An 18,549-nucleotide genomic window follows, 5' to 3' on the forward strand; every position below is an offset into this window, starting at 1 on the left:
AATAAAACAAAACAAAAAAATTTTTAAAGACAATATTTATATAATATAAATATAAGTTATCTTTACTTTTTTTAAGTTTTAAATTTTGTCAAAAGTGGGACATGGTCCCTGGTGCCCTGACCCCATGGACCCTCTGGTAGTCTGCCCTGGAACATGAGATAGCCTGGATCAATTGACAACCAAACAAGGGTATATATATATTAAAGACAACCAAACAAGGGTATATTTTTTTAAATGTGATGTGTTTCATTGGGTTGGTATCATAAATAAAATTGAAAACATTGAGCAAGATGTTATGGTAATTTTTATGCACCAGCACAGTCCTTTTAACAAATTTTTCTGGCAATGTAGAACATATGAGTGTGGAATTTTAATTACCAACACAATTTGTACCATTGATGCACCTGTAACAACATATGTAAGTATGTATATTTTGATCGTTAACGCATCTAAGTAAATCTTAACACAACATTGAGACTTTATTTTTTGCATTTTATCTTTACTTTGTTAAAATTAAAAAAAATATTTTTAAAGAAATCCAGTGGGGATGGCCCCTAGTGCCCCAGTCCTATGGACCCTCTGGTCATATGCCCTGGAAACAATTTTAACACACATTGTACACGTTGTAAATAATTAATGAACATCAGGACTATGCACATGCTAAAATTTTCAGAGCTCCAGTTTGTCTCAAAGATAGTTAAAAATCATTTGCAAAATTCCACCAAAAAAATGTAAGGGCCATGCCTTATTATTCATATATGGAAATCCATACACTTGCAGATCAAAATCCTTATGTTTTCTGAAAGATCAATGAATATAGAATGATGTCTGAAAATTTTTTTTGATGGCCACATGGGTTTCTTGGGCAATAAAAACAGGTAAAAAGTTGCCTAAAATTATTTAAATTAATAAACACAGGTACTTAATACAAATTTTGGAATTTCTGGTTATTTCATTAGATTCATCACCCATAAAAATAACCAGGTACACATTTTTAAGTAAAAAGATCAAGTATTTTTAAAGTTATGTGATTTGAAACCTATAAATAAATGTTGCAATTGTGAGGGGACAGGAGGGGCCTGGTCAATATCTACTAAAAGTAAAATGGTCATATTTCAGGATCTTCTTGGAGCCAAAGGCTAAAATTTTCAAGGAATTCTTATTTTGCCATGTACTCTTAACTTTAAACAAGGGAAGCTTGAAGACTAGCATCATTACTCAGAAACTATATATTGCTAATGTAAATGGAACTATTATATATAATTTATAATATATTATAATAATAAAACAATTTATTAACAATAATAAAAAATTTATATTATATATAAATAAATATAAACTATTAGTTATAAGTCTGAGTTTGAAACTAAGTAATCACTCGTTCGACATAAACAGACAACCACTGATTGTATTTACACAACCAAACTGTAGTTATATCACTAGTATACTTGACATTCATTAAGTATCAGTAACAAATGGTGATAATAAACAATATAATTTATGTTATAACTATAACATGTTAGGCTACATTTGCTACATTAGGCTACATTGAGGCCTGGATCAAAAGTAGGTTTTACCTCTGCTTCGGCTGACAAATAAAAATTCTAATTATCAATAAACTGTCTTTTTTTGACACATCACAAAACATGTTTGTATCACTTTGATGTGCAAATTATAAGACAATTACAAATGCTATACAAATATCGGAACAAAAAGACCATGTGCTTACTCCTGAAAGAATCCACATTCCCAGAAGATGTTTTCAATGGTATAAATCCACTACAGCAAATTATTCGCAAAAATTAGAAAATGATCTAACTATTGCCCATTTGGATGCACATAATATTATAGCTCTCATGGCGCTGAGAATGAGCATGATAAATGCTTGGAAGAAAATATGTTTTGTACAATCTGAAATTTCTATAAATCATCAATTGACAATTTCCAACAACATCAGCAGAATGGTTGCACCAATATTCAAGTGTAACTAGTGAGCCAGTTGAAGATGTGTTATTATTATCATGATGCATAAATCAAATTGTTTGTGCAGTAGAATATAACCAGAAGATTGGCAATTTCTGTTTTGAGCTCTTTCCTATCACCTTGCCAAATTCAAATATCATTTATTTTCTAAAAGTTAGTGATAGAAAATTAATAAGGGTCAAATAAGGCTCTAGGCAATGCGACCAAGAGTTGAAGGAGCCTAATTAATATAGCAATTAGAGGAGCAATAAAGGATTAAATCATTATTGTTTTTCTGACCTAGATGAGAAATTAGTACCATCAATAGGTGACACTTCCTCATTGGTGTTAGCAACCCCCGCAAAGGTTTTTAAAGATCTAGAAAAAGGGTGTGTTCCTTCCAAAAATTTATAAGAGGAATATTTATTTTATGAGCTGGAGTGCTGTTGATAATAGTATATTTAATTTTGATTAAATAGAATCTAAATTATGTCCTACCCTGTCTAAAACTTTTTCTGAAAATAAAGGTAAGCAAAGGCACTGAAGAACCATCCAACTTAATATACAAAGATGATATATATAATACATTATCAATATACATGAGTTTGAATTATCAGGTTTTATTAAATAGTGCAGATGTTTTATGACAATACTGAGTTTGAATGATCAAGTTTGTTTTACAATGGTGTCATATATTATCTGTGTATGTGACATTCAACAAGTATCGATAATAGTGATAATAGATACATTATATACATTATGTTGCAATATGTTGCAATATGTTGCAATATGTTGCAATATGTTTCTAGTGAAAATAAAACTACATGATTTTTACAACTACTATTTTCATGCTATTTGCAATCATCAGATAAAATAGAAGCATTTTTCTTTTTTTTTTTCAATATTTATATACAAAATTATATATTAAAAGAATTTTTCTATTTAATTGAATCTTCAAGTTTGTGATTGTTTAATAAAAACTTTGTACTTTTAGAAAATAGCTCAATATTTATATATTTAGCAGTTTTTCTGCATTTTTACAGAGTAAAATTAGTTTTTCATACAGAGTAAGCTTTTTTTTCTGTTGTTGTGTTGTTGTAGGTAAGAGCATTGTTTAGGATTATTTTAACTTGAACGCTCCTATAAATTTTTCTATTATTTGCCATAAATATTTTGAAGACGTGATTGCATTTAAAAAATTATTTGTTTTTAAACTATTATTTATAACTGCTCACCTCTTTTGCTACACACCTTCTGACAGCCCAATGTATGCTTTACTAGGTCTTAAAGAAAAAGAAATATTATTTGGTTTAATTTATTGTACAACAATTGTGTCTACACCAACAATGAACTGATGTCATTTTTTGAAATATTTATTTCCTACCAAGCCCACAGCAAAAACTTTTCAATCAGTACACCACAAAAGCTGGTAATAGCTTTATCTATTAGGCTGGCGTAGATGTAAACCTGTGTTACATTGTTTCCTGACTAGAATGATAAATGCTTGATCTTCTTGACTCTACTCATAGGTTTTTGCTTGTGCCTCCTTGAGAGTGGGTATGCAACTCATCCTGTTATCTCCTTAAGAGGGTACAGATCTAAAAGTTAGTTTAATGGTTCTGACAATGTCTTGTAGTAAGGTTTCCTGAACTCTATGGTAGCTCTTAGAGAGGCTGATTCCATAAACAGCTGTAAAACATCAGAGTATTAACAGAAACACCATTTATGCATGTTGCGCATGAATAGTGTTTCTGTTAATTTTGGTGCGCATTGTCCAGGCCGTATAAAGAACCCAATATTACAACTTAGGATTAATTAATAGGACTATTGTATAGGACAATTTGTATATTGTATAGGATATATTGTATAGGACAATTGTATAGCTCATTGCTTTGAAGGCTGTGCTCTATTTATGAATGAGTCAAGTTCTCTTTAAACTTAAATCATGCCAAAAGTAACCCAAAATATTAAACTTAAAAAAACATCTCCACCGCCTAACTGTTTTAATATACCTTTAACAAATATTTGTGATCTGCAAAGCAACCCTCCATCAATTGAATCTTACCTCTTGCAAAATTCACCAGAAACTGATATATGTGCCTCCTACATAACCTCCTAGATTCAGGCAGGAATGGTAGCTTGTATTCCTTCTCGCCGGTTCCAAATCAAGCTTCATTCTACTAAATCATTTTCACCTTCTTGTGCAGTTGCTATATCTAATTGTAATCATTCTTTTCATCTTTTTCAAAAGAACAACTCTCTCGAGAACATACCGACATTTAATATTGCGAGAAATTGATGTAAAAAGGTGCTGTCTGATATTCTCAGTTCATTAAATCTCATATCTTATCTGAGAAGTTGGGCTCTAGAGACTTTTCTTCAAAGAAAATCTTCAATATTCTTTTTAAGAAGGGTAGGTCTAACATTCCATCTCTCACTCATACGATAGATCTTATTAACTCTTCCAAGGATAAGGAAAAACTATTTGCAAAGAACTTTTTTTCTAATTTGACTCCTAAGTCCTATGGCCATTCTCTTTCTTCCATTCCAATTAAACAGTTTAACCCTTTGTTAGACATTCAAATCATTCCAGCTTCCATTTCTTAAGTCATTACTCAATTAAACTGTTCTACGGCTTGTGGTCCAGACAATATTTCTGAAAATTTCATTTGTTCCAATTTTCAAAAACTCCAGTGAACATTCTGACCCCTACAATTATTTTCCAATCAATCTTCTTTCTGTTATTAGCAAGGTCTTTGAGTCTTTGATCAACAAATTTCTTACACCCCATCTTGAGTCTAATAACTTACTCTCTAACAATCAATATGATTTTCAATCCTCTTGCTTTACAAGCTGACTGCTGAGACTAAAAATTTTTATTGTGCATTAGATGGAGGTGGAGAAGCTAAAGATATTGCTCTTGACACATCTAAAGCTCTCAACAAATTTTGGCATGCTCTTTATTAGCTTGCTTTATATGGTGTATCTGAGTTTTTGGGATAAACAAATTGTTGCTTTTTAACTGCTTTATTGAAGTCATCCTCAAAAGCCAACACTATTCTTCATTTCCAGTAACTTCTGGGGTACCTCAAGGTTCTACCCTTGGTCCTGTTTTGTTTCTTATCTATATTAATGATCTTCCAACAACCTTACATCTAAAGTAGTTCTTTTTGCTGATGACTCAACTTTATACTCCTTTTTTTAAAAAAACAGGCAGCCGATCTTGAACTTGATCTCACTTCTGTAACAGCTTGGGGCTTGCATTAGTGCGAACTGGCATAAGTGCAAAGCGGTTGCAAAAACTGGCATAAGTGCAAATCGGCATAAATGTGAACTGGCACTTATACCAATCTTTGCAAATTCTTTTGACACATTTATGCCAATTCCCATTTATGCCAGTTCGCACTGCAACTGTTTCGTGCTTATCCCAGTTTGCACTTATGACAGTTTGCACTTATTCCAGTTTTTGCAACTGCTTGGCACTTATGCCAGTTTGCACAAATGCTAATGTTTGCAAACTCTTTTGATACACTAATGTCAACTCGCACATATGCCCTTTGCACTTATGCCTCGCAATGGAAACCATATATACATTTGATTGCTAAATTAGCATCTACTAAGGTTGCTTTTCTTTATCGTGCTCACTATTCTCTTATTCCTGGTTCTATTCTCTACCTTTACAAATTATTTTTGATTCCAATTATTTTTGATTTCGATTCTATTCTCTACCTCTTATTTGTCCCTGTATGGAATACTATTGTCATATTTAAGCTGGTTCTTCTTCTGATGGTCTTTCTCTTCTAGACAAGGTCCAAAAACACATTGTAAATGTAGTTGGACCCGCTGTATCTGCTGAGCTTGAGCCTCTTTCCAATTGTCGTAAAGTTGCATTTCTTACTCTTTTTTACAAATACTATCATGATTGTTGCTCAAAGGAGCTACCATCTCTAGTTCCATCAACTAAAACTCAGTTACTTGGGCTGTGTAAGATGCAAGTAAGATGTTAAAACTAATAAGGTGTTAAAACTAATAAGGTAATTAAAGCCAAAATTTTGAGAATGAAGAAAAAAACTTTAAGAAAATACTCAAAATTTAAATTGCCTCATTCAAATAGATGTAATTTAATTTAGCGTTTACAATAGCTACTTTTGAACATAATGATTGTAAAAGAATAATGGTTTGAGGAAACTTTCAAGAATGTGGTAAAAATTATTTTAGCTACAACTTTTTTTTTTTTTGCAAAAATAAGTATATGTGCAATAAACTTATTTGTGTTGTTATAATGATAATACACAGGTGCAATAAACTTATTTGTGTTGTTATAATGATAATACACAGGTGCAATAAACTTATTTGTGTTGTTATAATGATAATACACAGGTGCAATAAACTTATTTGTGTTGTTATAATGATAATACACAGATGCAATAAAATTATTTGTGTTGTTGTTGCGAAGTATAAAGTAATAAGTTAAAAAAAATATTTATTTAGTAGTGATAGCTTTGTTATTGTTATTAGCATTTTTGCAATTACTAAGTTGATTTTATTACTTACTGTTATAATTATAAATTATATTATAATTAATTTCGCTATTGACTTATCATTAGTTATATCTTTTTATTATAGTTATTAATTTTAGTTACTATTTGTAATAATATTTATACATATTATTGTTATTTTTGTTATAACTATTACAATAATATTATTATTATTTATTTTTTAATTTTGCTTTTTTAGTTGTTATGTTTCTATATTAGTGTTCTTTTCTTTACATCTAATATTATTTATGTAAGTTTATAATTTATTATTGAAAATTTTAGTAAATACAGTAATAGCAATAAAAATAAAGGTTCTATATTATATAATCTTTTTATAACCTAAATATATTTGTGACCTACCTGCTCTATTTGTGAGTCTCAGTTAAGGTCAATGATGTTAAGATGTGCAGAAAGTTTTATTGTTAATGTCATTATATATCACCAGAGAGAAAGATTAGTATAAACTGAATATATACTAAATACTATCAAATGAGGTAAAAATTATTAAATCTATTAACAATTTATCAAAAATTAAATGAACACTACTAAAGCATTTTTGTTCCATAGAAGAAAACTATTAAATTCACCAATACTTTTTTTTTTTTTAAAAGCACATACTTTCATAAAAGCATCCTTTATTAAAACAATATGTACCTGAACCTAATATATGTTAATATTTATGATGTTTTGATATGCAGATTCTTTAAAGAGTGATAAATAACCTAACTGCTTGTTGTTTATATGCAATAGTGAGAAAAAAATTAAAGACTGAAAACTTATAATGGTTGTCTCTAGCTCCTTTAAAAGTAAACAAGTTTTATAAAAATAAAACTGTTTAAATGTTTTATTGAAATATTAGTTTACTTAAAATGTTTTAAACTTCTAAAAAATTTTCGAGGAACATTTAAGCAATTTAATTCTGATTGATTTGATCAACTTTTGGAATTTTTTTTGTTAGTGAAGTATACTTTTTGGTAAATAACAGTTTATGAAAGAAAAATTGGATTCAACCTAATTTCACATACCTTATATACTTTTTCATCGACTTGAAAAGCAAAACAGATATTTTGAGATTTTAAGAACTTACCCTGACAATCTAGAAAGTTCCCGATCCACCAAAGAAAGTCTCCTGAGGGCATCACCCATTTTTAACAGTATCTTTCCTGTTGTATAGTATTCCTAAAAATAATAACATACACAAGTTATTCTAGGAAACTATAATTATATTTTAAAAATATTTCTTATAATTATTCCAAAATATTACCTCCATTATTTCTATACTCTGCATTTTTTTTATGTTGTTCGTTATTTGCAAAAAAACTTATCGCCATAGCACAAATAGTTACGATTTTTGCAAGATCTACAAAAACAATCATTTTTAATAAAACTTTTCAAAAAAAATAATGAAACAAAAATATTGTGTGTGTGTGTATATATATATATATATATATATATATATATATATATATATATATATATATATATATATATATATATATATATATATATATATATATATACATATACTATATATATATATACATATATATATATTATATATTGATAAATATATATCAACTTGTTTCTCTGTGCAACAGCCATTTTTGTCAAGGTTCGTGTTTCGGAGTTATAGAGTTGAAAGAGGGTTGTAACTACAACTAAACTTAAGGGAACCAAGTGCTTTAGCTCTTGCTCTTGTCCACACTCCCTTAAAATGGTTTATGGGAACAATTTACAGCTCTAGCAAAAGTATAACTTTTTCATAAATATAAATTTTCATTATATTTTCATAAATGTATATGTGGTAGTGGTGTAGTGGTAAAGCGCTTGCTTCATAAGCGAGAGATTCCGAGTTTGATCCCCACCACGCCCCTGGTAGTACCGCGCTCCACTTGTTTCTCCACGCAGTGGCATTGTTTGTCAAGGTTTGTGTTTCGGAGTTATAAAGTTGTTGGAGGGTTATAACCATTATTAAGTAGCCTCCTCATCCGTAGTGGCCTTCTCGGCCTTGAGGAGGTGAATAACAAAAAAATATATATATATATGTAAACCACTTTCTTTTATTCTCTATTTTTAGATATTGATTATAAAAATTAAAAATACTTGTGTAACTATATAAAATAAAAAAGACAGTGAGTTTCAGATTGAATTTTTTTTTCTTACTAAATGCAATCGCTTATTTATTTTGCGTAACAGTTACTGATTTTTTTTTAGTGCTTGAGATTATATTTTATCTATAAAAATGCTTACAACTTGCTGACTTTGTAAAATAAGTTATTTTATACTACAGCAATTTTGTCTTTTGGTAAAGCAGAACTTTAATATTATAAATGTGAATATAAATATTACATAATTATACTATAAAGTTGTAGTAGAACTAATAAAAAAAAGAAAATTTTCTTCTCTTTTCAAACACAGATACGCAGCGCAGAGTGATTTTTTTCCCCTAAAACCCTTTGTGTAAAATACCAAATGATATCACTATAGAATTAATGACAATGTAGTCAAGTTTGCAAAATTGTTTGTAAAAGAATTATTCTTGTAACTAAGATGAAAATGTCATTTTAAAAATAAACCAATTATTGCATAATAAACTGCAATGCTTTTTTAAAGACACCGTTATTGCTAAAATATATATATATTAAAAAAGAGCACCAATTAAAATGCAATCGTTTTTAATTAGATTAAACAAATTGATGGATTTGTTAAATGAAAAATCAGTTTCTTCAAAAAGCCTATTATGAATAAATAAATTGATAATATTCTTGTAACAGTTATAAAAAATATCCACTACTGCACTCATTTAATCCTGCCGAGGCCTCTGTATGTATGTATATATATATATATATATATATATATATATATATATATATATATATATATATATATATATATATATATATATACAAAGTATAATGTTTTGTTTATATATATATAAATATACATATATATGTATATATATATACACAGTCACGGACAATATTATTTATGTTAGGATCTACATAACTGTAGGGTTGTCCAGGATATAGTATGAAGTGTCAAAACGCAGTGAAGTTTTTCCCATTATACTATCAATACTATGTCTAAAAATAATTTTTACAGATTTTTGATAAGTAATACTGAAGTCCCTCAAGGCCTCTGAACATGCTCCCTATTTTTTGCATAAATTGCATTTTTTGTTTTTTTGTTTTAGAATTGCAATAATTAAAGAATCATTTCTAAAAAGTTTTGATTGGTTTTCAGTGGCTTTTAGTTGTATTATTCGAGTTTTAATACTGTTTAGTGAAAGAATAAATTTAATTTTATTAATGAATATATTGGAAAAATATTGATTCGAAGTAATAAAAAGTGTGATCCATCACCACAGCAAAGTACTGAAGACAAAAAGTCTGAAGAACAAAAAGAGAATCCACTTTGGTACTTTTAGCTCACATAAAGGAACTCCAAGCAGACCTGTGACAAGAAAGTTAACTGATTTCTGGTTAACTGATCATCCTTCAACATCAATTATTTAGGTCAAACTGCCTGATTGTAGGCAAATTATGAAATATATCTTATTTCTAAGGAACGATCCAGAAAATATTAAAAATGAAGTGAAGAATGAGGATATTGCTTATGTTGTGGTTGATGCAGTCCTTGCTTTTTGGAATATGACATGCATAAAAATTAAATACAGACAGAATTGCATGTTTAATGTTATGAAACTTTGAAATGAATGGTTGATGAAAAATAAAGGAAGAATAACTGACCCTGGTAGCAAGAGAGCAAGTTTTATTGAACAATTGGATTCTCATTATAACATCGGTGCACCTGACGCCATTGATGAAATAAAGAAATCAAGATTTTTGTCAGAAAGAAAAAAACAAGATGATATCAACTTTTACTTGGACCAACAACAGGAAAGAAGAGCATGTATGGATGGACATGATAAAATTTTTGAAACCAAAGCTGAAATGAAACTTGCAAGACAACCACATGAAGCATGAACTACAGAAAGAGAACAGTGCAGGTTGGATAATTTAAGAGAAGAACAGGTCGAAGGAGTTGCTCCTTTGCTAGAATATGAATCTGAGACTTAATTAAATGAAGAAGATAACCGAACCAAAATTGATCCTGATTTTGAAACAAATCTACAACAAGAAGCAACAAAAATAGATCAAGGAGGATATGTAACTCTTAAGCTACCTAGGAAAATAATTCAATGTGACCAGATAACCAGTGCTGCTGATTGTCTCAAGTTGTCAGAAAATCAAACGACAATGATTGTATCAGCATTAATAAAAACTGCTGGAGGTAATCTTGAAGATTTTGAGATATCAAGATCTACAACTTGGAAAACAAGAATGTTCAATCGTCAAAAGATTGCAGAAAGTGTCACGGAGACAGTGAAACAGAACCCTCCCCAATATGGTGCTTTCCATTGGGATAGTAAGCTTTTAAAAGATATGCTGGGAGACACATATAAACGACTTGCAATTCTTATTTCTGGAGCTATAAATACAAGGAAGGGAAACTATTAGGTGTACCTTCTCTAGCTAACTCCCAAAGAGCAACTCGAGTGGTATACACAAAGTAGCTGCTAAATTAATGGAAGCAAGTCTAGATAAAAAGTTACTCTATCTAGCTTGTCATGATCACATTTTAAAGCTTGTTTTTGGTGCTGAATCAAATTTATCATTTGGTGACATTTTAGGCCTGGAAAACAAACTGTTAGCATAATTTAAAGATGCATGGTCAAACTTGGATAAAGTTCAAGCAACACAAGTACTGGAAACTGAAAACAAATGGTTTTTAAACATAAAGTTGTCAAAGAACTTACAGACATGCTATCTTGCAAGGATTCAACAACTTTTACAAGAGTTGATTATCAGAAAACACTCTGATAATCTTGGGTGAAACTCCCCCACCTGTCGCCCACTTTCTTAAACCAGGGGGGGATGCATTAAGCATGTTGGATGCCCAACAACATATATGCTGGAAAGATGTATATGTTTTCCAAACAGATACAATATGATGATGACATGGTTGCTAAACTCATGTGTATGAATAGATTTTTGGCTCATTTCTACACTCTGCATGGGTGAAAACATCATAGGGAGCGGATGCACCTATGAACAACTTCCAATTTATTCATAACATGATTGATTTTAGAAGTGTTGACAAAGCTATTGCTGACGTTGTGATTAACAAACTCCATAATCATCAATGGTACTTGTCAGAAGTTGTGCTGTTTGCTTTATTTAGTAAACATCCTTTAATGACACATGCACTAAGGAAAGAAATGGCGGATCAATTGCTTTTGACTCAAATACCTGAAAACTTTCGCCTTGGCGGATCAATTGCTTTTGACTCAAATACCTGAAAACTTTTGCCCAGTATTCAAAAAAATTGGTCTTGAAACAACTTTGAAAATTTGATTGGGCCTGAATCTCATTCGTTGTTCCACATTTTAAAAGTTGGCTTTCCAAACCAGTGGAGCAGTGGAATTCAGACCAGGCTTTTAGAGTTGTAGAACAATTTGTTTGTACAGTTAAAGTTGTCAACAATGCAGCAGAGTGTAGTGTCAAGTTAATCTTGGATTTTGCTACAATTATTACAACTGATATTGAGCAAAGGGCATGGTTATTGCAGGGTGTCGAGCAGCATAGAAAGTTATATTCCTTTTTTGCTAAAAAGACACTAAATTTGTGAAACTGTAGTTTAGTACTATGTACTATATGAGTGTGTTGAGTATAAGAGATTAAATACTTTTTAAGTAAATTACTAATTTTTCAAGTAAAGACTGTAAAGTCTTTCACTTTTTTTTATATTTGGTCATAAAAAACATTTTTTTTTCAAGTTGAAATGTTAAATGTAACATTAACTTTTTTTTTTTCTTTTGTAAATCTGATTACCTTTATATTAAACATGATTTTGTTTAAATTATGTTGTTATGTTTATAGAATTATAACATATTTTATAATGTAAAAGATTTTAATTTTGGCTCTAAAAATGAAATTCAAATTCGGAGGCCTTGAGAGAGCTCAAAATCACTTATAAAAATTATTTTTAGACATGTTATTGATAGTATAATGGGAAAAACTTCACTTCACGACATTTTGACACTTCATACTAATCATGGACAACCCTGACGTAACTGCAATAATTTTTTTTTTTAATTTGATTCCAAAGAAAAACAAAAATATTTATAACTCTTTTTAACTCATTGCAAAGGTAACTATTATTTTTCAGCATTATTATAAAAGTAAGAAACATCAAAGTTTTAATTATGAAATGTTATGTCAATAACTATTATTAGACTGATTAAATCCCAAGTTTTACTAAGAACCTCATACAGTTTTTTTTTATTTGTTCATTTTGAAGAAGGTATTTTAAATTATAAAATCACCCATAACTTTTTAATGCGGTTGAGGTCCAGGGTTTGTCTGGCCATTTAAGCATGTTAACTTTACTTTTTTTGAGGAATTATTGTGCCACTTAGCTGGTAAACTTGGCATCGTTGTTTTGTTAAAAAAAGAATTTGTGATCTAAATTTTACTAAATTTGATCAGCAAAGCGGATTAAAAGCGGATTGACATAAATTTTTGGAAAGCAAATCATCGTATAATTGTCCCGTCATTTTACCCTCAACATTCGCCAGCCTTCCCACACCATTTGAAACAAAGCATCCCCAAACCATAAGTGAGCCACCTCTATGCTTATTATTAGACAGTTTATTATAGATTTTTATCTAAGAGTGCATCACGAGGTCTGTGTCAAACTCTTTGTCATTTTTTGAAGCCAAATATTCAAAATTTACTCTCTTCATACCATAACAGAGTTCTAAAATGCCCCAGCCTTGTTAATATGCAGTTTTGCAAATGCTAAACGCTTTTTTTTGTTTATACCACTAATGAGGGGTTTACTTTTCTGATAACAGTTTATTAAACCACTTAAATTAAGTCTTTTCTGAACTGTTCGAGTGGAAATATTTAATTTAAGATTTTTAATAATCAGTCTTATCTGAGGTTTTTGTTGAACTTTTCTTTGCTATCTGTGCAATTAGCATACCAGTTCTTGTTGGGGTAACCAAGTTTTTTCTAATTTTTAACAGAACCAATTGTTTCATATTTTATATACATCTTTCTAACACCACTTATTAATATTTGATATTTTCAGCATATTTTTTTGTAGGTTAGACCCTTTTTTAGATGTTAAATGACTTGGGATCTCATGTTCAATGAATAATTTTGATAATAAACCATTATTATTGTTAGTTTTATTTTTTTTGACATCAAATTCCAAAAAACATAGTTTAAAATGCTTATTTTTAATAACTTTAACAAAATGTCTTTAAATATTAATCATTTTTATTAAATAGGTATTGACAAAACATATTTATTTTTGTCACATTTATTAAATTGTAAAATGGCTAATTTCAGTTAATAGAGTTACTTTTGCAATAAGTTAAAAAGAGTTATAAATATATTTGGTTTTCTTTAGAATCAAATTTAAAAAAAAACATAAAATAGTTGCAGTTATATAGATCCTGACAAAAATAATTTCATTTTTATTGTTCGAATTTTAATTTTATCAACAATATCACTTAATATTGTCCATGACTATATATATATATAAATATATATATATATATACATATATATATATATATATATATATATACATATATATATATATATGTATGTATGTATGTATGTATGTATGTATGTATGTATGTATGTATGTATGTATGTATGTATGTATGTATGTATGTATGTATGTATGTATGTATGTATGTATGTATGTATATTAGTCCCAGCCATTTCCGCAAAATTTTTGATTATTGAAGGTTGCCATTTGATTTCTGGTGCATTTTGATGAGTACATAGAAAAAATCATATTCATTTTTATTTAAAGTTTTATTTACTACCTCCTCCAGTGCGTTGAAGTTTTTAGACTTTTCTTGAAATCTCCTTATTTTACGCTACTAATGCACCAAAGTTTGAGCATTAATTTAGTCGATTTTTGCAATGAAACAAAACTTTCAGGAAACAACCACATTTTATTGTTCCATCAATATATTATAGTAATTTTTATTTATAGATATAGTTTGAAAATCTAAAAATTTATTTTCTTTCAATTATTGCTTTTTTTTTATTAAAAACATTCGAATCACAAATATAGACTCACAAATATAGACTCAAAAACATTATCAATCACTTTATCACTTTAACATTATACAATATGGTTAGTTAAGATGTTGTTTCAAAAGTTAATCAAATTCTTTTGGGTACTAACTGAATGTTTTGCTCTATGCTCAGCTATTGACAGAAGAGCATCTTGCTTCAACGCCTCATTTACACACACTTTCGAGTAGTCTTGAATAAGTTTTAGTGCTCTTTCGGCAGGATCATTTACTACATGTAGTTTATAAACCCAGTCCTTAAATCTTCTGTAAGTGCTGTATTTCCCCCATTCCTTACAATTAACTTGACACCATTTAAGATTGTTCTTTGTAAATCCAAGGTTCTCAAAAACCAACTAACTCATGCCTCCTACAAATGATGACAGATTAGAAGTATTTGGATTTTTGTATTGCTCTTGAATATTTGGCTTGCCAACGTCCTGTTTAGAGTCAGAGTTAAACAGCTTTTTAGCAACCTTTCTCTAACTTTGGGCATTAGTTTCTTGTCAGCTATGGAGAAAATAACTGTTCTCTGGTCATGGTACCAATGATGTAGTTTCATCACGTCAATGCATGCTTGGGCAATATTAGGTCTTTTAATTTTATAATTTTCAATATCTCTGATTGCTTGTAAATCCATATAAAAATTAGGCAATGGACTAAGAAGACAAAGTATAAGATTATAGATTGATTTAACAAGATATCTTGCATGATGGAAGGCACCAGGTCTTTTAAAATGAAATCCCGTGACAAATCCGCCTAAGTATACAACTGTTAAGTGGCAAAAGTACTTAACAGTTGTATACTTAGGCGAATTTCCCTCTGGGAAATACGTTTTCTTTTAAAGCTTCACTGCAAAACTGTAAAACTTTATCAGCCTAGAAAAAATATTTATTCAATTACTATGAGAAATTATTTGTTTGTTGATTTAAAAATATGCTTTATTAATGTTATATATTTTCTTTCCTAATATTAAGTCTTAACAGTTTAAAATCTCTAAAATATTTTTATCTCACCTTATTTTCAATAAACGTTCAACGGTTACTTTTCCGTCAAACTTAATCATTTATAATTCTTATAATTTATTCCTTTAGCAAACAATTTATCCCAGTTATCGTGTAACGCTTTAAATGTATTGTTTGTAGGTCCAGTTGTAAGTTTGCCTGTCGCTTTTTCTATTTCTTTATCTTGGAGTTCTACTACTTGATGTCTACATGCTAACCAAATTAGTGTTTTGCCTCTCCATCTCTCAATAATTGACACTGCTCTATTAATCCATCCAGTATTACTTGAAGTTGTATCAAAGGATACACTATCAACTGCTTCGAAAAGATTCCATTCATTTTAAACTTTTTTTATTGCAGTAGCCTGGGTTCTTCCACAGCCATCAGAAATTTTAATTACTCCAATAAGCTGGGGCTCATTGAGATCTGGTGAGCTTACAATTACTGCCAACCTTTCCACATTTTTACCATGATGAAGAACATCTGTAATTTTTTTTTGTGTCCAGGTGAAGAGTCAGAGATAAGTGTTTAGCTTTTAAGATAAAAGATTCCTTTAATTTAATTCCTTCATTCGTTAAGATCATTTTGTTATGCCTTTTTGAAGTTGTTTCTGATAGTGAAAACTTATTCAAATCTCCATTAGGCAATGATACTTGTAATTATAGCTAGGTATAATTAGGTATAACAGGTCAGGTAGCTATAATTGCAAGTATCATAAATAGACATTTATGATACAATTATAGCTACCTGACCTGTTAAAGAAATATTGTATCTTTTTGCAAAAATTGATGTTGATTTAATTATATCTTTAGGCAAAAAAAACCGTTACAAAATCAGTTTTTTTCCTTTTTGAATTGTATTCTTTAAAGTCTATATCTAACTTATCTGAGTATACAAATTTAGTATCAGAATGTTTTTGAAGCCTTGATTGAAAAATGTTGTCAGACGATTGTTGACCTACCATTTCCGCTCGAAATTGATTTGTTTTTGCAATCTTTCTTTTTATAAATTTTTCATAATTTTTGTCCTTACGATCCATTGACCATTTTCACAGGCTTTTTTGGTCGTCCAAAAACAGACAATCTTCTTTTCTGTTTGGAAGTGATTTAGTTTTATCTTTCATTATTATGTCATTAACATCTGAAGGAGAAATGTCGAAAAGATTACGCATTTCTTCCCGAATTTCTATGCGCGATTTTTTAAGTATAAGTTAAAAAGTAAAGTTAATTACTAGCATTTTATCATATTATTATATCATTTTATACCAATATTATTTCCATTAAAATTAGAAATTAAAAGTATTATTTATACCTTACTTGCTTATGACACAATATTGGAATTGAAGCAGGTAGTAAATTCAACTTAAAAAAAAAGGCTACATTTTTCTCTATGTACTAATCAAAATGCACCAGAAATCAAAGGACGACCTTCAAAAATTAAAAATTTTGCGGAAATGGCGGGGGCTAATGTATATACATCTATATAAATATATATACATCTATATAAACATATACATAAATATGTATACATATATATAATTATATATATATATATATATATATATATATATATATATATATATATATATATATATATATATATATATATATATATATATATATATATATATATATATATATATATATATATATATATACTTATTCCTGTATTAAGGTCAGCATGTATATTATAGATATGTATGTCATCAGTGACAATCAAGACCTTATTCCTCAATATAAGGTTTTTATGAAAGAAAAAAAAAACAGTTTATAAAAAAAGAATTCTATAATACATACATACGTTTAGTAATTATATTGTCTGCCATTCGAGTTAAGAATCTAAATGTTAACATATAATGTTTGTTGGCAACCTAAAACGCATTGATAACATTTAAACATAAAAATAAGATAAAAGCTATTATCTATCATTAATTTAAAAAAAAATTTAATCATTACAAGACTGTTGAAAGATTCACGAAGAGTAAACTTCTCTCGATCTTGACCTTGATAAAATGCAATTTCTTCACTAAGTAAAAAAAATTAAATCCATATATTTTTATGTCTATATCTATATATATATATATATATATATATATATATATATATATATATATATATATATATATTTATATATATATATATATATATATTTTATATGGAGCAAATCAATAGCAAAGCTTATTAATATGCATTTGCACAGAACTCAGCTATTAAGCTCAAGTTTAGTTTGCATTAAAGAGTCTCATTAAAAGTCTTGCCACTTTTTTATAAGGCTACTGCCTTACAAAAAAATTTATGCAAAAATGTAACAGTATGTCATTTATATTTAATGCAAAAACTCTCTTGTATAGCGTTAGGTACAAATGTCAGTAAGTGTAAACTTCCGTAAGTGTAAAGTTTAAGTTGAGTTTGTAGGTCATATACAGAACAATCATGTGTAACATAAGTATAGGATAACTTTTGAAAATATTCTAACAGTTATAAGTCTATTTTGTTCTGTATTTAAAAAAGTTGCAAGAACTTGAAATAACTAAAAAGATTTTCTTGCTTGGTGGATTTCAAAAAATAATGGGAGAAATGTCTTGCAATAGTCATCTATGTTAGAGATATTTGAGTTATATGTTTACATAATTAACTAGGTAAATCGGCTTATCTAACGCAGTAAAGTGACAAATTTCTTTCTTAAAGTAGAGAGATGTAAATTCAGATTTTTTATTTTGAAATAAATAAACAGGGTTTTAATAAGCTCTAAGTATGCAAAAAAAGTATTTATATTAGGCATACAAATTTTAATCCTATAATAGCAATATTTAAATAAATTATTTTGCAACTGTTTATTAAAAAATATTGAAGAAAATATGTATAGAAATGGTCTGTGTAGA

General features: G+C 28.8%; 1 protein-coding gene across 1 annotated transcript in view; it reads right to left on the reverse strand.

The window, feature by feature from the left end:
- The window catches only part of LOC100215636 (ATP-binding cassette sub-family D member 3), a 77,386-nt gene that overhangs the window by 17,429 nt on the left and 41,408 nt on the right, over window positions 1-18,549 (reverse strand). The window contains exons 16-19 of the mRNA XM_065802006.1: window positions 17,624-17,693; window positions 17,469-17,538; window positions 7,763-7,860; window positions 7,588-7,679 (exon numbers count right to left, since the gene is read on the reverse strand). Coding sequence (XP_065658078.1) covers window positions 7,588-7,679; window positions 7,763-7,860; window positions 17,469-17,538; window positions 17,624-17,693 — 330 coding nt within the window. The remainder of the gene's footprint in view (window positions 1-7,587; window positions 7,680-7,762; window positions 7,861-17,468; window positions 17,539-17,623; window positions 17,694-18,549) is intronic.

The sequence above is a fragment of the Hydra vulgaris genome, chromosome 07 (genome assembly GCF_038396675.1).
Source record: "Hydra vulgaris chromosome 07, alternate assembly HydraT2T_AEP".
Taxonomy (NCBI): domain Eukaryota; kingdom Metazoa; phylum Cnidaria; class Hydrozoa; order Anthoathecata; family Hydridae; genus Hydra; species Hydra vulgaris.